General features: G+C 58.3%; 1 protein-coding gene across 2 annotated transcripts; it reads left to right on the plus strand.

Annotated features, from left to right (window-relative positions):
- The first annotated feature begins 1,106 nt into the window (after positions 1–1,106).
- On the plus strand, positions 1,107–16,049 carry YTHDF1 (YTH N6-methyladenosine RNA binding protein F1). 2 transcript variants are annotated; one of them, XM_068524381.1, is made up of 6 exons: positions 1,107–1,217; positions 1,483–1,510; positions 2,564–2,643; positions 10,162–11,682; positions 14,765–14,802; positions 15,202–16,049. In XM_068524381.1, exons 1-5 carry the CDS (start codon positions 1,191–1,193, stop codon positions 14,789–14,791), a joined length of 1,683 nt encoding a protein of 560 aa, XP_068380482.1. In that variant the 5' UTR covers positions 1,107–1,190; the 3' UTR covers positions 14,792–14,802; positions 15,202–16,049. The 2 variants fall into 2 exon arrangements, with proteins under 2 accessions (XP_068380482.1, XP_068380483.1); XM_068524382.1 differs by lacking the exon at positions 15,202–16,049 and having other exon boundaries at positions 1,486–1,510; positions 14,765–15,193.
- Positions 16,050–22,337: the final 6,288 nt, after the last annotated feature.

Below are 22,337 nucleotides of genomic sequence, written 5' to 3' on the forward strand. Positions count from 1 at the left end.
CCTTCAACATTCAGCAGATCTGGGCCTTGTGAAGATGTTACACCTGCCAGAGCCAGAAAAGAAGAAAAGGGACCCACCCGGAAGCCATGTTGGGGAGTGGCCGAAGGGGCAGCCAGGCTGGGGGCCTGGTGTGGGGTGGGCTGGGAGTGAGTGGGGAGAGAGAAGTGGTCTCCCTGCAGGAAGGTGGAGCCAGGAAGGGGCTGTCCATCTCTGAGGAGAGACCAAAAGGCCCCTAGCAGGTCCTGGACTAGGGCAATGTGCAGGGCTGAACTCTTTTCCTCCCTGTGGTCAAGAATCTAACATGCAACTATGATTATAAACTGGGGAGCCCCTTGGAGACCCAAGAGAGTGCTCACACAGCAGCACCCTCGGGGAACCTCGAGTCCAAGGCTCCGCGGGGACGGAGGCTGCAGAAGCGCAGGAGGAGCTGCCCCGAGGACCGCAAAGCTCAGGGCCTGGGCGCCCCTCCGAGGGCTGTTGGAGGGGCGTTTGGGGGCGAGCTTCGGGGTAGAGTGGACTGCAGCCTGGCTATAAGTGGCTTTCGGTGGGTGGCCGCACTCGCTGGCTGAAGCTTCTTCACATCTGAAGAACCAGCGCGGGGGTGCCACCAGGCTCACAACCTGCGCCAGTCTGCGCCTGCACGCGCCACGAGGCCGCAGCATCACCGCCCCCGCTGCGGCTGCGGGCGCGAGGTCCGACAGATGCACACCTGCGGGGCGGTCCCCGCGGCGCCACTGGACACGCCCATGTGACGGCCCAGGCTCGCCCCGCCCTGCCGCGCGAGACTGGGACCCGGGCGTGAGATCCGTCCCGCCGGGCGGCGACGCGCAGGCGCGGCGCGTGGCGGCTCGTCGACCTCCCGGCCTGCCCCGCGTTCGCTGACGTCGCGCAGCCTCGTCCCCGCTGCCGCCGCCGCCGCCACCGTAGTCGCCGCTGCTGTCGCCGCCGCTGCAGCTGCTGCCGCCGCCGCTGCCGCCATTGGAGTCTGCGCCTCGTCAGTGCGTCCCGTCCCGCGCCCGCCCGCGAGCGGCCCGCGCGCCCAGCCACCGCCGCCGCCGCCCGGCCGGCGCCCGGGGAGGAGGCGGCGGGCCCGGGGCTGCGAGAGCGCGGGTGACAGGCCCGGCCGCCTCGCGGGGAGGCCCGAGCCGGCGGGCGCCCCGGCCCCGCACCGCGCCGGCTGTTCATGAAGCATGTCGGCCACCAGCGTGGACCCCCAGGTAGCGGTGGGGCCGGGGTCGCGGGGCCGGGTGCCGGGGTCGCGGGGGCCGCTCGCGGAGCGGGAACTCGGGGTCGCGGGGGCCGGGGTCGCGGGGCCCGGGTCGGGGTCGCGGGGGTCGGCGTCGCGGGGCCGGGCCGACGTCGCCCGGGACCGCGGGCCCGTTGGGGCCGGAGCGCGCCGCCCGCCGGGAGGGGTTCTCATGGGTAACTTTGTTCTCCTCTTCCCTGGTGCTGTCCGCCCGCGCGTCTGGGCCTGCGGCGAAGCAGAGAACAAAAGGACAAGATAATAAAGGTGAGCGAAGTCCGGATGGCGGTGCGGGCCGGGAGCGGAGGGGGCGGCGCTCGCCGAGAGCCGGGCGCGCGTGTGGGGGGAGGAGAGGTCTTGGAAGCGGCAGCCAGAACCGCGGGAGTTTTTCTCCCTCCTCTTCGGGGAAATGAAACTTTAGGCTGTGATATTGGGGGAGACGTAACAGGTCGGAAACAAGGAGTTTTCAAGGAGAAACAAGCAAATCGGTGGTGAGAGTAACTCCATCTCTCCCTCCCACGGCAGGCTGGTTGATTGGGGTGGGGGAAGGGAAGGAGGCCCGGGGCCGAGCGACCTGCCTGTCTGCGGCCCCAGGTGTGGGACTGGCCCTGGGGCGGCCGCTGGCCCTTGGCCCTGTACGCTGGCGCCTTACCCCAGTCGTAAAGCCCGTGTATTTTGAGCCTCTTGGGATACTCTGGCTTGGGGTCCTCCCCCAAAACTCCGTCTTGGGAGAACGGGTGACGCTTCATGTTTACTCCAAAGACTGTTTTGAACTAGTGTGTGTGTTACTCGGGTGTAACCAAATACGGTTATCATGTTTTGAGATTGGAGAAGGCCCAGCACTTATTTACCTTTCCCTTCCTTTCCTGGCTGAGCGTGGTGACAGTGGAAAATAAGAGCACAGCCAGATAACAGTTAGGAAGCGTCGTTCAGTTGCAGGCTTCCCAGCTTTGCTGCCCACGTAGCCAGGCTTTGGGAAGCACCGTCCTCTGTCTGGCAGACATAGATCTCAGACCACATCATCTTTACTAAAACCTGGTTACGAGTTCCTTGCATTATTTTGTCTGCACCTCTATTTTGTCAACATCTATCAAAGTACGATTAATTTTTATCAGAAACGTAACCTAAATTATTGAAAGTTTTGCATCAGCTTTCTAATTAGTTGTGTAAGTATCAGTTCTGTAATGTCTGTGCCCTTTTTTAAGTAAAAGTGATTTCTAGTAGGAGTTGATGGGTATAAACTTGACTATTTTTAATTTCTGTGATTAAAAATAATTTTTAAAAAATTCAAAGGTAATACTTTGCAACTTCTCATTCTAGTACAAAATGGTTCTTTGCATCAGAAGGATACAGTTCATGACAATGACTTTGAGCCCTACCTTTCAGGACAGTCAAACCAGGTGAGTTTATCCTTTTTTTCTTTAACATTTTTATATTTATTTTGACTGAGGTTTGTAGTAAACCTTTATGAGCGTATTTCTGACTTTATCATCCTAAACAACAGAGAAGCAGACTATAAAGTACTAGAAATAAGGGAGGAGGCTGACAAAGGCTTGTGTTGAAGAGCAGCTTCACGTTGAAGGTGGGGCCTGAGTGCGGGGAAGCTGGTTTTCTCTCTGGAGGAAATGGCGCCCCACGCGCCTGGCAGGCACGCGGGATGCTCGCGGCCTCGGCGCTGGTGGGTGAGTGCTGCCCTGCGTTAGACAGAGTGCGGTGCGCATAGTTCTCTGAAGTTTTCCGGTGACTTTTTTTAGCTCTGGGTGGTTGGAGTTTTGGTCTGGGAGCAGCTAGAGCGGGACTCTGGAGTGAGGCTCCGGCCTTAGGGTCTTCACACCACTGCTGACTGGTACTTCTTCGATGGCTTGCCCTCTCTGTGCTTGCTTCCTTTTCTCAGGACAGTTGGGAGAGGTGGCTCCTGATAGAGTTGTGGGGAGGGTGAGACTAGATGGTGCCCAAGGAGCTCCAGGCGGTACCTGAGTGAGTTGTAGCCCCCTGTTCTCTCAGGTGTTGCAGGCTTTCTCAGCTTTGGCACTAAGGGGATTGTGGACAGAAACACTCTCTGTTTGGGGGGCACTGTAGGATGTTGAGCAGCCTCCCTGGCTTTCATCCGTGAGGTGTCATTAGTATATGCGTACCACCCTCCGCATAACAACCAAAAATACCCAGCAAACGTCTGCTGGGGGGCTAAATTGTCCTGGATAAAACCACTGGGCTAGTTGGAGTTGAGGTTTAAGCAAAAGATCTGCCGCTTTTAAAATGCGCAGTGTATGTTTGCTTTAGAGCAAAATCAGGCCCTGCCTCTTCCCTGCGGAATGAAGCTAGTCTGCCCTTCTGTAGAACGTCTTAGAACTTTTCTCCATTCTTCTCCTCCTGCTGCACTTGGCAAGGCAGCAGCTGAGGAGCCTGAGAGACCCTGTTCAGAGGGGCCCCCTGAGGGCCCACCCCTCCTCTGGGCAGGACAAGGGACTGCTCGGTGATGGGCTTTCAGCCAGAGGTGATGGCAGGAAGTTAAGTGGACTTACTTATTTCTCTTACATGATTTGTTTTAGCAGTGTTATGTATTGATTTTAACCAAAAATTAAAGGGAGGGGGTTGCTTCACTTGAAATACTTTTTCGTAAGGTAGGAGCTTTTGTTACTCAGGAGTATGTCTTTAAAAATGGAGTAGGTGACTTTCTGATGTCAGTGGAGTAGTCCCAGCTGGCTCACGCTGGAGAAGCCGTGTGGAAGGACCGTGGTGGGTTGGTGCTATCAGTGGACAGCCTTAAAATAGCCTCTTCATCCTGTGTGTTAAAATGTGTACTTGTCAGCAAGATGATTAATCAGCACATCACTTAAGAGTGAACTTATTGAGAAAACTCTTAATTGAGAACAGACCTTCCAGAAATGCCCAATTGTGTTTTTATTTATTCATTCATTTGTTTATTTTATTTTTGGCTGTGTTGGGTCTTCGTTTCTGTGGAGGGCTTTCTCTAGTTGCAGCAAGTGGGGGCCACTCTTCATCGCGGTGCGCGGGCCTCTCACTGTCGCGGCCTCTCTTGTTGTGGAGCACAAGCTCCAGATGCGCGGGCTCAGTACTTGCGGCTCACGGGCCTAGTTGCTCCGCGGCATGTGGGATCCTCCCAGACCACGGCTTGAACCCGTGTCCCCTGCATTGGCAGGCAGATTCTCAACAACTGCGCCACCAGGGAAGCCCCTGCCCAATTGTTGCGGAGTGTAGGAAGCGTGCAACACGGGAGGGCTCTTAGATCCTAGTTTTCCTGGCCTTTTCGTCGTACGGATGAGGACCCTGAAGGCCAGAGAGGCTCTGCTGTGCCTGGTGGCAGAGCCAGGCTGTGGACTGAGGGTCGGTGCCTCTCACCCAAGTGTGCGGCGGGGTCCTTTGGCCCTGTGTTTGCCACTCATTTCTTCACATGGGCTGTGAGGCAGTCAAGAGTCCCTTGAGATTGTCACTGCCTCTAGATGTGGACTCTGCCGTGATGTCCAGCCCAGACTGCTAGTGAGGAAGCCGGAGCGGAGATTGGTGTGGCAGGAAGCAGTGAGCGCACACTTCCTGTCTGTGCGCTTAGCCTCTACTGAGGTGTTGTTGACGTGAGGTGAACTGCCCGTGTTTAAAGAGGACGGTTTTATATGGGGCCTTTCCCTGGCGTGCATGCGCACCTGTGGAGCCGTCGCCGCCGCCGTGGAGATCGGGGGCATATCCGTCAGCCCTGGGCTGCTTTCTTACCTTTTCTTAACCCAGCTGCGGTTGGTAGTAGCCAGTTGGAGACACTGTGGTATTCTGATCTGTGAAGCCTTAACGCTTCGGATGACTTGGAAAGCATTTAAAAGCGTGCCTTTCAGTTAGTTGACTGGTGCCGCACTCTAACAGGACTGCTTTGCTCGGGCTGGGTGCTGCTTCCCTCCGAAAGGCCTGGGGACCTTGCTCCTGGCGTGTTTTCCTTCCTTGCGGCGCCCCGGAGCATGCTTACGTAGCAGCTCTGGATCCCCTTCTGTGACTTGAAGTACACTTCAGTCAGCTGTTTGGACATGATGGGGGGAGAAAAAGCACGGGGCGGGGGAGGGGGGGGGCCCAGGGGCTCTGGGTGGGGCTCTGATGCTGCTGGATTGCCCTGCCTTTGCCCTCCTAAGGGCCTGCCTGCTTTCTGGTTGTCTGTTTTTTTCTCTGAAAGGTAAGGAAAGACTGCCAGGACCCCGAAAGTTCCTGCTCAGAGTTTTGGAGACAGCGCCTCTGAGTTTGGTGTAGGTGCTGCTGGCCGACTGCCGGGCCGAGCGTGTGGACGGAGGGGTTGCCGGGGATTCTGCGTCTGCACTCAGGCGCTCAGTTGTCGGCAGCCTTGTCAGCGTGCCCGGTCACGTCTGACGTAGACAGAAAGGAGAAAAGTCACCTTTTTCGTTTTTCCTCTTTAATAATTCAGCTGTGTTCTAAGTGTAATGAGAAGCATTCACCTTTTAGGAATGTTGTATAAATTTACTCGTTTCAGGTCCTAGGGCTGATCATTTGTAGTTGGTTTAAGCCGTGCTGTTGGTCGAGTCCTCTGATGAGAGGTGGGCAGAGCTGCCTGGAGTGCTGGGGCATGTTCCGCCACTTGAGGGTCAGTGTGGCATCTCTTCGAGACCTTGTGTCCACTGTCTCTCACATGCCGTCCGTCCTGCGTGCTCGAGCTGACACGTATGCCTCTCTGCTCTCTTGGCAAGAAGCTCCTGTCTGGCCACCCTGAAGGCTCCTTCCTTGAAAATGGTGCTCAGCTGTCACCCAGGGTTTCTGTCAGGTTTTGGGTGGGCTTTTCACCCAGCGGCACAAAGCTGGACGCATCGACGCCTTCTCGCGGCGCCTGCCGCATGCAGAGAGCCTGGGGGAGCTCAGCCCGCGGCTTCCTGCTGCTCCACGGTGGCTCCGGGGGCCTGGGCGGGGCTCAGCGGGAGCACTCGGTCACGGGCACTGGTTGCCTGTGGCTGCGTCTGGGAGCCGGGGGCGTCCTCAGACGCGGCGATGGTGCCGCCGAGTGGCATCGGGACACGCTGCTCACCGCTGTGAAGCTGCTCAGAGCCGCGCACCTCAAGGCGGGAGACAAGCGCAGAAATTGTGTGGGTGTCGGAAGCCGTGGTCTCCTCTGACCTGACCTGCAGCCTGAAGCCCAGGAAAAGCGAGCGGCCAGCCGCACCCCAGGATTTTCCCCAGGAGCCGTGGGCGTGGGGGGGCCTGCCCTCAGCCCTGGGTCACTTTGTCACTGCTTTCACAATTGCCCTTGGTACCTCCCCTCTTGCATAGTTCATTCCAGCCCCTGCATCCCCCACGTAAACGCTTCTCAACACACGAGGTGCCCCGCGTGCCTTGGGCTTCTGAAGCCTTGGCCTTTCTCTCTCTCCCTCCAGTCTCCCTTCGTGGTCACTGTAATGGCTGAGTCACTTTATTGTTTGTGAAACTTAAAGCATTTGAGTAATTTCAGAACTTCTTCTCAGAAAAATGGATATAGGAATCAAACGTTCCAACTTTCAAGTAGGTGGTTCTGGTCATTGGGCACGAGGATTTTTTATAAGGCTGGTTAAGTTTTGTTTTAAGTATAAAAAACTTAATTGTAGAATAGGTTTATGGGTTTATCGTGTTTTCCCGTTTGGTTTTTCAAAGAAAGTCATCTACGGGTAACAGTCACGACTATTTGAGTTTATTTTGTTTGGAGTGCCCATTTTGTTTATTGCTTTTGACTTGGTCACAAGGAGGCACCCTAAAAGTCCAACATTTGGGGGTGTCTTTTCTACTGTCACTAGACTAATTCTGCCTTGGAGACCTGTCAGCCTCCCTTTCTTGAGTCCCTAAGTTATACAAAGACTACAGTTAGACGTGTCACACATGAAAGTGGTCTTCGGGGGGCATGGTTTTATCTGCGTCGTCCTTAAAAGAGTTTGTTCTATGCTGCTCCTTTGACTAGCCCTGCGATACCTCTGCGCAGAAGTATTAACGCACTGAGAGAAAGTGCGTGATTTGTCGTCATCCCTTTGGTTTCTGCACCCACGTCCCTGGCGGGTGAACTTGGGCCTCTTGACCTGGGCTGCACAGCTAACTAAGGAGATGGCATGTTTGCTGTCGCAGGAGCCCAGCTGGGGAGCGTGGCGTCTGAAGAGCCTGAGGCCGCGGCTGGGCGGGCTTCTGAGGGGCTGGGTGTGAGCTCGAGCAGCGCCCAAACCCTGCGGCACCACTGGCACCACTGGCGGCCTTGTGTCCCAGCTCTCGGAGTGGCACGGTTCAGTTTCGCTGTGACTCGGGGCTGGGACAGTCAGCCCGAGCACTGCGGACAGCGGGCCCGGAGTCCCGGTGGCGGGGCGGTGGCGGGGGGGGGATGCGGACCGCAGCAGGGAAGGCCCCACGGGTTCTCCTGCTGTTCCTGGCAGCTTTGCCTGTTACTCCGGTGCTTCACTCTTGGAGTTTGGAAGGAGACCCGGCAGATGTGGTAGGAGACGGGTTGGCAGTAAGATGGGGATGAAAATGGATTCAGTTCCCAGCACCGGAGGTCACTGCACGCAGCCTGCCGTGCACCGCGCAGCCTGGTGGGGACAGACGACGTCGGGAGGGCTCGGCCAGGGCCAGCTCGGAGCCCGGGGGATGGCGGTGCGGGTGGCACGTGGCATCTTCTTAGTAAACCACAGCTTCTTCCCCTGTGAGCTTGAAGTGAGGCGTCTTCGTTCCTTTTGTATGAATTTAAGTGTCCAAGGGAGGGCTGCAGCCCAGGTTACTTCACGGTTTTCCAGTAAAGAGCTGCAGCCTCACTGGTGCTCTCCTCACAGTGACCTGCCTGCACTGACAGGTCGCGGGAGGAGAGGTCGGAGTCCTCCCAGGGCTGCCTCCGCCTTGGGTCCTGCGTGTGGCTGGGTGAAGGATTCAGGGGTGGCGGCTGGCTCGCTTTCTCTTTCCCTGGACAGTCCTGGCTGGGGGTGGCTGAGGACTGCCCATCTGCACGATGGGGTCTGTGTGACCAGGGTGTTGGGCTTCTCCATCAATATTGAGATTGGGGTGGACTTGAGGGACGTGTCATGGTTAACATAGTACGTGTGGTCTCGTGTTCTAAGTGAAGTCCTGTTGTGCTTAAGGCTGAAGTGCGGGTCAGAAGTGAGGTGCTGGCCCCGTGGGCTCGGTGTGCCATGGCCGTGCTCCCGTGGCTCTGGTTGGATTCGTGGCTGTGTGGTTCGGAGGCCACGCAGCCCTTGGGTCCTCTCTTCTGCCGAGTGCGGTCCTTGTGTGCGAGGGAGGACGCGTTGATGTGGACCCGGCACTGCCGAGGTGGGTGCCCAGCTGATGCGGGAGGGGAGTGCTGGCCTCCCTTCAGAAGGCTTGTCCCCATTGTGCTGTTGAGGCGCCGGTGGGTGCCGAGGTCAGAGGCTGGAGGCTTCCACCCCTGGGGCTGCCCCACCTCGCTGGGCAAGTCCGCCACCCTGGCCTCCCAGGGACTTACTCTCCTCAGAGCAGCCCCTCCCGCGGGCACAGGGTGGGTGGAGGCAAGCAGGGAGGCGGGGCTGGGGGGGGCTACAATGCGGGGGCCAGAGTCACTGAGATCCTTTCAAGGGCAGTGGCTCAGGCGGCTCCCCTGCATTCAGAGCACTGATGACGGCCACTTGTCTGGCTTTTTCTACCTCCTGAGAATCTCAAGGATTTGTGTTAACAGGCAAACAGTTATTACTACATTTAAAAAGCGATTCTGGAATAGTCTGCCGTCAAGTGGAGCAGCCAGCAGGAAGGAGACGTGATTCCTGAAGCCCCAAGAATCCTAGGATGGGACAGGGAGGGAGGAGGTGGCAGTGGAGACCGGCAGAGGGTACCTGGGTCAGCACCATCACGTGCTGGGCCGGGATGTGCTGAGGAACTGGCCTGTCCTCCACGGGGACTTCTGAGGGTTCCACAGAGATACTCCCTGTTCTCATTCCAGTGAAGCAGAGCCTCCTCCAGTCACCTGGGACACCAGCCACCCTCTGCCGGCCAGGGCAGCGGGTCCTCTGACTGGACGACAGGTGCGGGCTGGAGGAGGAGGTCTCCAGCCGCCACTCTGCTTGTAGAACTTTCTGGTTACTTGGGAGAGCTATGCAGAAATCGGACCAGAGAACTCCACGTTTGCCCCCGCTCTTGCTTTCCTTCACAGCCTTTCCGCTCTCGGGCCCGGTTCTGACCAGGACCCCTGGGTGAGTCTCTCTCCAAGGAGACGTCTTCCCAGAACTGCTGACCCCAGGTCTAAACCCGGCCCTGGGCAGCTTTCCTGAGACCCCACCCCCACCCCCACCCCCCGCCACCTCCAAGGGGAGGCCCTGCAGCTACTTAAACTCCTCCCAGGGGTTCCGGCCATCACACGGAGGCACGTTCTCAGTAAGGGTCTCCCTGCCGTAGCCAGCTCCCCTCTGAGAGCCCCAGGAAACGGTGGGGACTGAGGGGGCCAGACCCCTTTGGGCTCAGGGGTAGGGGTGGGGCAGGAGTCCTGGGGGTCATCCAGGTGAGTCATCAGCAAGCCTGTAGCCCTGAGTTCGTGGCTGCTGTTGGAAGTGTCTGCTGCCTCTTTAAAGCTTTCTCACTTTGCGCTGTGCTTCCCCTTGCTGTCAGTGTCCTGCGTAAGCATTATTGCCAGTGGGACAGAGAGCTGTTCCTCAGGCTGAGTTTCTTGAAGTGGGTCACTCTTCAAGGTGCAGTGGAGGGCTTGCTGAGAAGATTGCTGTCGCCTAACTTGAATCCAGATCAGTTGCAAGGGACCCTTTGTGTTTGGAGTGGCCTCTGGGTCGTCTGGGCGTCGCCCTCTCTGTCCTGGCTGGGCCCCCTGGGAGGGGAGCCGGTGCTGCACAGGCCCGTTCCCCACCAGCCCGCGCTGAAGTAGGCGCGCTTGACGTGGCAGCGCCTCCTCCGTGTCGGGGCACGACTAACTCATCACGTGCTTGTTTCCGCAGAGTAACAGTTACCCCTCAATGGCCGACCCCTACCTGTCCAGCTATTACCCACCATCCATCGGATTTCCCTATTCCCTCAATGAGGCGCCATGGTCTACCGGAGGGGATCCTCCAATCCCATACCTCACCACCTACGGACAGCTCAGTAACGGAGACCATCATTTTATGCACGACGCTGTTTTTGGGCAGCCTGGGGGCCTGGGGAGCAACATCTATCAGCACAGGTTTAATTTTTTTCCCGAAAACCCCGCCTTCTCGGCCTGGGGGACGAGTGGGTCTCAGGGGCAGCAGGCTCAGAGTTCAGCTTACGGGAACAGCTACACCTACCCGCCGAGCTCCCTGGGCGGCACGATCGTGGACGGACAGACGGGCTTTCACAGCGACACCCTCAACAAGGCCCCTGGAATGAACAGCCTGGAGCAGGGCATGGTGGGCCTGAAGATCGGGGATGTCACCACCTCTGCAGTCAAGACGGTGGGGTCAGTCGTCAGCAGCGTGGCGATGACGGGCATCCTTTCCGGCAACGGCGGGACGAACGTGACCATGCCGGTGTCGAAGCCGACCTCGTGGGCGGCCATCGCCAGCAAGCCCGCCAAACTGCAGCCGAAGATGAAGGCGAAGAGCGGGCCCGCCGTCGGGGGCGCGCTGCCTCCTCCGCCCATAAGGCATAACATGGACATTGGCACCTGGGACAACAAGGGGCCCGTGCCCAAGGCCCCGGCTCCGCAGCCCCAGCCGGCCCCCCAGGCGGCCCCCCAGCCCCAGCCGGCCGTGCAGCCCCTTCCCGCCCAGCTTCCCCCTCCGGCCCCAGCACAGCATCCGGGCCCCCAGCAGCCGCCCCAGACCCGCTGGGTCGCCCCTCGCAACAGAAGCACGGCGTTCGGGCAGAGCGGGGGGACCGGCGGCGACAGTAACTCTCCCGGGAGCGCCCAGCCCAGCGCCGCCCTGAGCCCGGAGTCCCACCCCGTCCTCGAAAAACTGAAAGCCGCCCACAGCTACAACCCCAGGGAGTTTGACTGGAACCTGAAGAGCGGGCGCGTGTTCATCATCAAGAGCTACTCGGAGGACGACGTGCACCGCTCCATCAAGTACTCCCTCTGGTGCAGCACGGAGCACGGCAACCGGCGCCTGGACAGCGCCTTCCGCGCCCTGGGCAGCAAGGGGCCCGTCTACCTGCTCTTCAGCGTCAACGGCAGCGGCCACTTCTGCGGGGTGGCTGAGATGAAGTCAGCCGTGGACTACGGCACCAGCGCCGGGGTCTGGTCCCAGGACAAGTGGAAGGGCAAGTTCGACGTGAAGTGGATCTTCGTCAAGGACGTGCCCAACACCCAGCTCCGGCACATCCGGCTGGAGAACAACGACAACAAGCCGGTCACCAACTCCCGTGACACCCAGGAGGTGCCCCTGGAGAAGGCGAAGCAAGTGCTGAGGATCATCGCCTCGTACAAGCACACCACCTCCATCTTCGACGACTTCTCGCACTACGAGAAGCGCCAGGAGGAGGAGGAGGTGGTGCGCAAGGTGAGCCTGGGTCCCGGGGCTGGGGTGGTCGCTGGCGGGGACGGGGGACATTTGAGTGGTCGTCACCCCGGAACCCCGGGGTCCTTTTCCAGTTGTTAGGAAACACTGGTGCACACGCTCCTGTGAAGGAGCTGCGGGTAACTTGCTCTTCTTCTCCTTGTGAAGCGCGGTGTTTTCTAGAACAGCGCTTCCTCGTCTTTGTCCAGCCCGGAGCACTTAGAAATAATGTTCTGTGGCCCCCGGGTGGGCAGGCGAGGCTGCTGGGGCTGATGTCCCCACCGAGGGCCCCCCTGGGCGTTGCCCTCAGCAGTGGGGACGCTCTGGTCTAGGGGTCGCTGCTTATTTCTCTCTCGAAAACCCAATATCCTGCAGTTTTTGGAAACCTGAGTTTGCTCGTCTAGTAGAAGGGCAGGGGGAGGGAGAGGTTGGAATGCAGGCGGTGCATAACTGAAATGTGTGCATCTGGAGTCACAGCGAAAACCCTTGGGTGGGTCTCTGAGTGGGTCCCAACCTCCTGTGACAGCCCACAGAGTGAGTCTGCTCTGTAGGAGATCAGGGCTCAGAGACCCGTCAGTTGGCCTGGAAATGGGAAAAATAAGGACGTTGTGACACACTTGGCAAAGCCACTTTGTTCAAGAGAGTTCATCCTGAGATTCTTTCTGCTTGTTTGGTGTTAAAATGTTCTTTCTTTCACGAAACGTCAGTTGATAATAGATGGGTTTTCAACCCCTGTTTAGTCCTCTGTATTAGGAAAAAAAAGCGTTGCCCATCTGGGAAGTTCAGTGTCCTGAGTGTTTTCCGGCAGAAAGGCTTGTAAACGGGATGTACAGAGAACACAGTGCTGGTAGCAGTTTTAAAGTTGTACAAAACTAACAGCTCACAGTTTGCAGAACTTTGAAAGCAGGTTGGTCCCACTCTCACTCTTGGGCGGAAAGGAGAAGGGCTTGTTTCCAGTTGCTGCGAAATTGGGTATAAAATGAAACGCTGAGTTGCTGGATTTGCGGGGACAGGATGGAGATCATGCTCACGAGACTTGACGTCCCTGGTGACTGGGCGCCGGCTCTGCGTGTGTGGTGTCTTAGGTGCTGTGGCCCGGGGTTCTGCTGGTTGTGATGAGCTGAGGGGTAAACTTCTGCCCCGCCCCGGTGGGTGTTTGAAGGTGCTGGTGACCTAGAACTTGCTCGTGATGGTGCTGGCACGTCAGGAACGGGCGGAGGAAGGAGCAGCCCTCCCTCAGACCCTCGGGGCCGAGGCTTCCAGGTGTTACTGCAGGGGGCTCGGCCGGGGTGTCCTCTGTCGCTTTGCCGGCTTCGCTGTGAGGCTTCCCCGGGCTGCTCCTCCCTCCCCCTGGGGCAGCGAATGCTCCAGAAGCAGGTGAGCGCCTGCGAGGAAAGGTGCGCGAGCCAGCTGGGCTGAAAGCCTTTGTCCACAGGGGTCAGTGTTCCATTAATTCATATTCTGGAAGCCCGAGCTCTTGCTGTCCTGGTGGCCTCTCTCAGGCTCGCTGGGCTGTAGAGGAGTGGGGGTGGGTCTCAACTTGGCCCCAGAAACTTCCACCAGGATGCTTGTCTCCAGGGTTCATTCTGGAGTCGGCAGCTGGCACTGCTTTCCATGCAGGAGTTGGGTGTGTCCTTAAGAAAGAAGTGTACTGAGATGAGTTTGGGAGCAGCTCCCTTAAAACCCTGAGCTTGCTGGCGAGGCCACCGTCACCAAGAAGGCCGCCCTGGAGACTCTCAACAAGTCCTTTTGTTTATCAGCTGGAGTTTGACTCCATTGCTTTGAAATGATCATGATGCTTAGAAACACGTCGTGTTGAAAGGTAAGATGTACTTGCCGTTCTGCAGGAGTGCTGGCTGGCCTGCACCTCAGCCGTCCATCTGAAAGCCAGCTGGCTCCTTAGGGAAGCACCAAGTCCTGTGGCAGCTGGGTCAGACCCAGCCCTGCAGGCCTCTGGGTATTAAATGTAGAAACAGCCACTCCTTAGGGCGCTTAAAATAGTGCAGGTTTTAAGTGACAGTAAGAGTCAAGCTGAAGAGTCCCTCATACGACTGGACTGGCCACGGTCCAGGGTCAGCTCTGCACAGGCACGGCAGCTCAGTGGAAAACCGGGCAGAGACAGGGTTAGGAGTGCGCCGCCTCTGTTGGGTTTGCTGTGAGAAGAGGCCGGTCACAGTCTCGGGTGGTGGTCCTTGTAATGGTTGAAGGGAGTCGGGGCTTTGGGAGGTGCCCACCCTCGTCGGCACCACTCCAGCCGCAGCCACTTGGAACTGGAAAGAGAGGCTTGCATTGCTCTCCAGGAGGGGTGGTAGCTGTGGTCCTTCTCGGAGGCTGCAGAACACAGAGCTCCTAATCCTTCCAGGTCAGAGTGCAGGGTGGGGAGGCAGTGTTAATTCTTGGAGCTGCGGCCATCCACCCACCCAGCCCGGCCGGCTCACCCACGTGCTCTGGGGCTTTTCAGGACGGTGAGACGGTTTGAAAAGCACCGCAGGTGCTCCTGAGTGTTGCCCTGCCCTGGTGACGGCCCGGAGGATGTGGGGGAATCGGCGTCTTATGAACCTCAAGACACACGCGGTCCGTTTCTAGCAAAAGAGAGGGTTTTGCTCGCGTTGTACTTTACACGTGTCGTGATCCCGAATGTTCGGGAGTTGCGTCATCGACCAGCCCCTGTCCAGCAGTGTCCTTTACCAGCTTCATCCTGGTTGAGGGGGGCAGGAGGAGGGGGACTTTTCCATGTCTCAGCTGAATCGTAAGGAGAGGCCTAGATGGCTTCCGGCAGGCAGGCAGCCATGGGGAGGGACGGAGCTGTGGGTCACAGGCTTGTCACACACTTTGGGAAAGGTGGTCCTCTTGGTGGGAGGAAATAAACTGGCCAGGGGAGCCTTCCCTGCCCAGGTGGCCACCACGTCAGGCGGTTATCAGGCGCCCATTCCGTGTGGCCAGGACCCCGAAGCTCGGAACTGTCTTGGGCGGTGGCCCCTGCAGGGAGCAGGGTCCAGATCTGGCCACAGCACCTCGACCTGGAGAGAATTTGTCTGCGCGGCACGTTCGCTCACTGTGTTAAGCTTCTTTTCTCTTTTTACAGGAACGGCAGAATCGAAACAAGCAGTGAGGACGAAGCAGGTTCCGTACCATCAGACGTGGGGCTGGCGCGGTTGGAGAGTGTGTGCTTGGTGCTGTCTCTTGGCGTCGGCTCTGGCTGGCCTCGTGCCGGGCTCGACTGCTCGCATCTTTACGTTCTTTGTAGTTTATTTTTGCCCAGATGACCTGCATTTGTTTGTATTTTTTCTATGTATTGTAGTATTGTAGAACTCACTAATAAAGGACTATGTTTTCGTCAGCTTATCAATCACACTGACCTAATGTGAAATATAAGTATCCTTAAAGACAAAAACCTAATCCATCCCAAAGATTTATTATTATTATTATTATTATTTTTGGTGAAAATTATGTTCTTATATTCACAGTCATTTAATATCTTTATATGCGACTTCTTGTCTCTCACCCCTTTTGCTTTAATAGCGAGCATAAGAAACCACGAGTCATCTGGCATTCAGCGTGTTCTGTTCAAATGCTTCCCTCCAAGATGCTGAAGTCAACAGGCTGATGACCACCTTGTCCGGCTGCTTTGCCGTTTCACCTGTTACCTGTCTGAGACGCTAATCTGCCCATTTGATTTCTACTGGACGGAAGGATAAATTTCAGTCTCCCAGTTTGGTGAACCTGCTGTTTCCTTGGCACACGGGCCTTCCACAGCCACGCGCTCCCGGCGGCTGCTCTGCTTCTGTTCAGGCGGTGACCACCGGCCCGGGTGTGGAGGCCTTCCTCGTGGTGTGCAGGCCGTTCGCTCCCCCTTTTCTTCACTGGAGAGTCCTAATGCCGTTTCACGTGTTTTTGCCAATAATGCTAAGCTTTAAACCTGGGGTCTGGTAGTCCAGACGGTGCGATGGATGATGCCACCGATTGTAAATTTCAGCGTGTGTGTCTAGTTTTTTTCCTGTTGAATGGGTACAAAAAAGCAAAACAACAGAAAACCGTTTAGAAACTGAATTTGCTGTCGTGTCTTGTGGAACGAGGGGCCTCCGAAGCACTCGCCGCGGGAGTTTGAGTCGGAGCATGAAATTGGTGTGCACGCCTGCCTGGCGCCCCGCACACGAGCCGGGCAGAGGCCTCCCGTGCGGAGCGCAGGTGCTTTCTGAAAACTGTACTCGTCAGGCCCTCCGAGTTACAGTTTAAGCCGTTTTATCTAGACTTGTATTTAGAACGTGTCACTTTCTCTGAACTGTTACTGCCCGTACGGAGTCACAGACGACATCGGATAACTTCCTCTAGGAGAATACACGCCTTAATAAACAATACCTATTTAGCAAGTCTGCGGTCACTTCGTTCTTCACCCCGTTTTACCGGTTAATGTTTCACTTGCAGAGCTGGTTAAAAGGGTCACTTCCAGAGGCCCGTGTGTGTCTGCCATGTGTGCCAGCCGTTTCTCACGTGTGCTTGGTCGTCGGGTGGCCTCAAAGAGCAGGCGGCTCCCGGCTCGTCATGTGGTCGGTGGGCGACGCGCTGACGGCAGTGCTGTGACCGGGTGCCCTGCCTCTTCCTGCGAGTCGGCGGCAGAGGCCGTGCCAGGATCAGCCACCAGCCGGCCTGTGCGCCTGCTCCTTGAACGGCACAGGCTCCCAAGGTGTCCCCCGACACTGCCGGCTCGCACCAGCCCTGGGGCAGAGGGCGGCCGCCCTGCTGGCTTTGCGGGCACTCGGGCCTGAACGTTCCCGAGGAGGGAAAGCTGCGCAGGTCGCGGTGTGGAAGGGTCAGCGGGGACCTCGCGTCACATCTCGCTTACAAAGTGCTGCTGCTTGTCTGCCCTCCCCCGAAACCCAGCCGGTCAGCCCACCCAGAAGACCCCCGCGGGGAGTCTTAGCTCTGCGGTGGCTTCTGTCCGCCCAGCGTGCTCCACACGTCCCTCCGGCTCCAGAGGTTTCCTTGGAGGGTGTGACTGCAGACCGCGTCCTCACGGGCTGGCCCGTGGGCGGCTCTTGCGCACCGGGCGTTTAAACTGTCCAGTGACAGGGAGGCCCGGACAGAGGCGGGCTTGGCCTGCCAGTGGCTTGTGGCTTCTACTTCAGTGGGCCCTGTGCCTCGGGTCCCTTGCCATCCAGGAAACGTGGGGGGCGGGGGGGCTCATCGGGCACGACAACAGCCTGAGCCAAGGCCCGGGAGCAGGTTCTCGTCAGGGCGCCGGGCCCTCGTGTCCCACCAGCGAACGCCGTGGCCGCTGGCGGAGTCCCTCGCTTGGGCTCCTCAGCCCTGTGTGCAGACCACTCCTGCTCCCCCTCCCCAGCCTCCCCTGCACGCCCCGCGCACTGGTTTCTCCCGTATCCTGGAGTCGCTTTTGAGCTTTGCACACTCAACTTTTTTCGAAACCAGTGTGTTGTAAAAGGAATTTGAGCAGTTGTCCTGAACCGCGTCTTTACTCCGGTGACGGGATGAGTCACCCGGGGAACCTTTTCAAGCTGAGCGATCACCCAGTGGACCACGTCTTCTTCCCGTACTGGAAAGGCCCCCAGAGGAGGGTGCAGGGGAAGGGGGAAGGGAACAGCCATGCGCCAGGTAGTAACTTGGACCCCTCCTCGCCAGGCAGCGGGTCCAGGGTAGGTGCCGCCCAGACGCAGCCTCAGCACCCCCCCCTCCCCGGGGGCCCTGGCTTCACCCCTGACGGCGGCCTTCATGAGGGCAGCTCTGGGAGCGACCAGACGGGGGCCAGACCTGCTGGCCCCCGTGGTGACACAGGGCGAGGCTCCCGGCGAGGGTCCCGGCGGGTGCAGAGCCGGGAGGCGCAGGAGTACCCCTCCAGGTGCAGGGCGGCTCTGGGCTCTTGCAGGCTGGCAGTGCGGGTGGTGGTTTCTCATGTGACCAGGCTGCCCTCTGCCCCGCCGGAGTCTGGGAGGGGAAGAGAGATGAGGGGCTGGTGGCCGACCCCTGCTTGACACGGTGACAGGGTGAGGTGACATGGGGAGGGCCGTGTCACCTCAGCCCTGCTTAACTGGCTCGGAAATTAGGGGCTTCCATAGGTTGAGGGGGAGGGGCTCTCCCCGGCAGGGGCCCAGCCAGGCCAGGGACCCAGGACGCAGTGCTCTGGACGAGAAGTGGCCGGAGGCGGCGTCCAGCCCCGGAAGCACCCCTCCCACCCCCCAGGTGTCGGTTCTGCCGCCACCTCCATCCGGCAGGAGGAGACCCCGAGCCCTCCCTCTGTCTCAGAGGGTTTGCTTGGGTTGGGTTAGTGGTGGCCTTGGCGTCCCCAGGGCCTGCAGGAAGTGTCGGCAGGGTGGCCAGCCTCGCCCCCGTCTTGGTGGGAGAGACTGAGGGGGGAGCAAGTACCATTTCTCAGTCTAGGTCGAGAGGTCAGGAGGGTGGGCTTGATGAGCCCCCAGAACATCCGGGTCCCTGGGCGGAGCTGCTCCGTGGGCCTGGGAGGGCCTCACTCCCCTTTGCTATTTTGGGGGGACCTGCCACCCCCTTGGGACAGGGCTTAGGCACCTGGAGATGGGGAGGGTACCGGGTGCCGCGAGAGGGGACCCTGGTCCCAGGTCGGGGAAAGCTGCTCACAGAGGCATATTCCAGGGGGCTAGGATGGGGGTGGGGGCTGGTGAGGAAGCCACATTCTTTGTTTTCAAACTTTTAATTTGGAAATCATGTCAGATTTACAGAAAAGCTGTGAGAAGAGGAATAGAACAGAGAATACCTTTCACCCAGAGTTGCTTGTTGCTAGCATTTTGCCCCATTTCCTTGATCATTTGCTTGCTGTGTGTGCATGGGTGTGTGTGCATGGGTGTGTTGTACAAGTGTGTATGTAGGTGTATCTCTGTTTTGTATGTGTATATATAGGTTTGTGCATGTGTTGTATGTGTAGACGTGTGCATGTGTGTTGTATATGTGGGTATGGAGGGGTGTGTGTGTGTCTACGTATATAGATATGTATTGTATATGTGGGTATGGAGGGGTGTGTGTGTGTCTACGTATATAGATATGTATTGTATATGTGTGTATGGAGGTGTGTGTTGCGTGTAGCGTGTGCATGTGTCGTATGTGCATGTAGGGTTGCACGTGTGCCTGTGTGTTGTATATGCGTGCCTGTGCATTTGTAGGTATGTGTTGTGTGTGTAGGTGTGTGCGTGCATGTGTGTTTGTGTGTGTGTACGTATGTGCGGTATATGCACGCATGTGTATGTAAAGGTAGGTATGTGCTGAGTACGTGTGTGTGCACGTGTTGCGTGCGTGTGCTGTGCCCCGTGTGAGGTCTGTACGGAGCTCTCAGCAGGTGACCACATGTGTTTGGCTGCAGCGCATCAGGCTCCAGTGAGTGGAGGCCGCTGGGCCCAGTTTGGTAATCAACACGACAGTGTGCTTGACAGCATCTTGGGGGGTGTTGCTTCCTGGCCAAGCCTCCCTGTGGAGGAAGCCTCGAGGTCATGCTCAGCCTCCCCTCCTCCTGCTCTCTGCCGACCTGGTGAGGAGGCCCCAGGGTCGATCTGACCCCTCCAGCTCCTTCCACCGAGGCCCCTGGGTGGCTGGCCCCTCGGTGGCCTCCTCTGGCGATTGCTGTCCAGGGCCGGTGCACCAGGAGCACCGGGGCCAGGCGCTTGGTGGCCAGGAAGCTCAGGGCAGTAGCCCAGGGGAGCGGAAGTGGGTTTAGTCCCAGGGCCGCTGCAGGGGGTGGGACGCCCTCCGGCAGAGGCAGGGGCAGGGGTCCAGGGCTGGGCCAGCAGGCGTTCAGCAGGGCCTGTCCCGCTGGTGGGATGAACTGCGGTGTCTCCTTGCTCACGTGAGACTGGCTGCCAGCTCTGCGGGAGGCCTGGCATCCGAGTGGTCCTGAGTAACGACTGCCCTCTGCGCCCCACCGCGGTGGCAGGGGCTGGACGGCCTCTCCCCACCCGCAGTGTGAAGACAGCTGCCGGCAAAGGTTCTGACGTGGCCCAGGTAGGACGGGGTCCGTGCTTCATGCCTGAGCCCTGGGACAGTCCCACCAGAGGACAGTTTCCAGGGAGTGGCCGGGGCCTGTGGTTGGCCCCCTTTTTTTTTTTTTGCCGAATGGCACCCTTTGCCCTGGTCACCTCCCCCTGGCGATGTCAGTGTTCCTTCCTGCCCAAGTGCAGGCCTGGTGCAGACACCTGAAGCCCGTCACCGCGTGGAGTGGACGTGTCCCTTCGTGCAGGTCCCCAGGGCCTCCCACCGTCCCCAAGCCCTGCAGTCACTGGAACCTGGAACTCGGTCAGCCTCTGGAGCTCTGGTCACTGGCCTCTTTCAAAGGGACAGGGCTTGTTGACACAGTCCCTGCCACAGTGGGCCCCTGGGCCCGCAGGGGGACGAGACCCCCGGGGGTCACAGAGCACATTCAGGGGGCGAGCAGGCTGGCGGAAGGAAGAGGCTGGTGTGGACCAGACGAGGGGTCCCAGCTGCACAGGAGGCGGGGGCGCTGGTGGGTTGGTGGGGGGTAAATGCGGGTGCTGCCAGAAGACACACTGCCCCGCCCGGCCTTCCTGGCACAGTCCCCGCCGGTGCCTTACTCGTGGGCAGTGTGACGGAAGTGAAGCTCAGGGCTGGCCCGATCCACCCCGTACCTGGCGGCCGGGGGTCCCAGGAGGGGATGGCACGGAGCTGGCTTCGCTCTTGCCTTGGGTCACAGTTTTTCTGGCACTGGCTGTGGAGGGGCGTGGCCTGGTGGATGCCAGGATGGGGTGGGGCGTGGCTGGAGAGGAAGGTGGACAGGCCTTCGGCAGCCCTGGACCATGGGACAGGTCCTGGTCCCGGCCTCTCTGGCTGCCGGTGAGGGACCCCCAGCTTCAGGGGGGTGGGGGGTGGGGGGGGAGTAAGGAAATGACGGCCAGGAGCGCCTGTGCCCTGGGACACCTGCCCTTGGGGCGGTTAGGACGGAGCTGAGGCCGGAAGGGCTATTTGGGGAGGGGGTGGGGGGGGAGGGTTTTCCATTTAGAGCAGCTGGGAGTCCAAAAGGCCCTGCTGCTTCCCAACCCTCAAGCTGCCCTCTGTGCTCTGCGCGCACACACACACGCGAGCACACACATGCACAGTAACATACATAAAAACACAGATGTGCACTGAGCAAACACACATGCCTGATGGTGTGCACACATGTAACCCATTACGCACATACATGAACACATACAAATCCACACACCTACACTTACACATGGGCCCCATAACACTGACGGTTAGTTGTAAAGATGATAATGGTTCAAGACGGGCAAGGGCCCCTTGGGAGGAATCCTACCTGACCCTCCATCTGGGCGTAGGTGCTCTGCATGTGGGGAAAGTGGGGTTTATCTGGGAATGGGCCTTCTGTGGGCTCTTGGGACATCATCTCCGAACTTTGTACAAGTGGGCTCTGAGAGGGATGGCCACAGTGCCTTCTAAACCAGGAGGCAGGACTGCGTGCTTCTGGGGGGATCTGTGCTTCTCTGGGTGCAAAGTGGTTGGGCGATGCGATTCGGGTGCCAGGACAGGGGTCTCCCCTGACATTTTTTTTTTCCTTATTTTTTTGGCTGCGTTGGGTCTTAGTTGCAGCGTGCGGGCTTCTCTCTAGATGTGGCATGAGGGTTTTTTTTTCTCTCTCTAGTTGTGGCACGCAGGCTCCAGGGCGCGTGGGTTCTCTACCTGTGGCGCGCGGGCTTAGTTGCCCCGTGGCTTGTGGGATCTTAGTTCCCTGACCAGGGATCAAACCCGCGTCCCCTGCATTGGAAGGCGGATTCTTTACCACTGAACCATCAGGGAAGTCCCCTTCCCTGACTTTTTGAAAGATGGTGGGGAAAGGACACTGGAGACTGTCCAAGGGTCAGCTGGGTCTAGGGCTGACTGGGCAGTGATGGCGGAGGCCTCCATGGCCTGGTGAGAGCTGTCGTATGTGGGGTCGGAGCCCTGAGCGTCACACCCAGTTGTCACTGAGAGCCCCACACTTCACCACTCAACTCTCAGCTGTTCGCCTCACCCCATCAACGCCTTTCCTGAGTCCTCAGTATGCGGCCACCCTCCTAGGAGCACATGGGTCTTTTGCGTGACCTGTGGGCGGCCACAGTTTCGGTGGGTCTGCATCCTCTTCATTCTGCTTGCCCACCCCCACTGCTTCAGAGGACTGAAAACAGGACAAGCCAGAGGGAGTTTAGTGACCTCATCCTGTGAGGTCCATGATGGTAATGATGGTGCTGCCGTTGCTGATATTGATGATGATGATAGTGGAGATGACAATGGTGATGATGATGATGATGGTGGTGGTGATGGTGATGATGATGGTGGTGGTGATGGTGATGATATTGATGATGGTGATGATGATGGAGGTGATGTTGATGATGGTGGTGATGATGGTGATGATGATGGAGGTGATGCTGATGATGATGGTGGTGATGATGGTGATGATGATGGTGATGATGATGGTGGTGATGATGGTGATGATTATGATGATGGTGATGGTGATGATGATGGTGATGATGATGGAGGTGATGATGATGATGGTGGTGATGATGGTGATGATGATGGTGGTGATGGTGATGATGATGGTGGTGGTGGTGGTGCTGGTGATGGTGATGATGATGGTGGTGATGGTGGTGGTGGTGGTGATGGTGATGATGATGGTGATGATGATGGAGGTG

The sequence above is a fragment of the Eschrichtius robustus genome, chromosome 16, assembly GCF_028021215.1.
Source record: "Eschrichtius robustus isolate mEscRob2 chromosome 16, mEscRob2.pri, whole genome shotgun sequence".
Taxonomy (NCBI): Eukaryota; Metazoa; Chordata; class Mammalia; order Artiodactyla; family Eschrichtiidae; genus Eschrichtius; species Eschrichtius robustus.

Bases quoted from the DNA above. Each gene is read 5' to 3' on its own strand.
- YTHDF1 (XM_068524381.1), top strand. From the start codon at position 1,191: ATGTCGGCCACCAGCGTGGACCCCCAG. The intron at 1,218-1,482 runs GTAGCGGTGGGG...CCTGCGGCGAAG, and splicing joins CCACCAGCGTGGACCCCCAG to CAGAGAACAAAAGGACAAGA. The intron at 2,644-10,161 runs GTGAGTTTATCC...TTGTTTCCGCAG, and splicing joins TTTCAGGACAGTCAAACCAG to AGTAACAGTTACCCCTCAAT.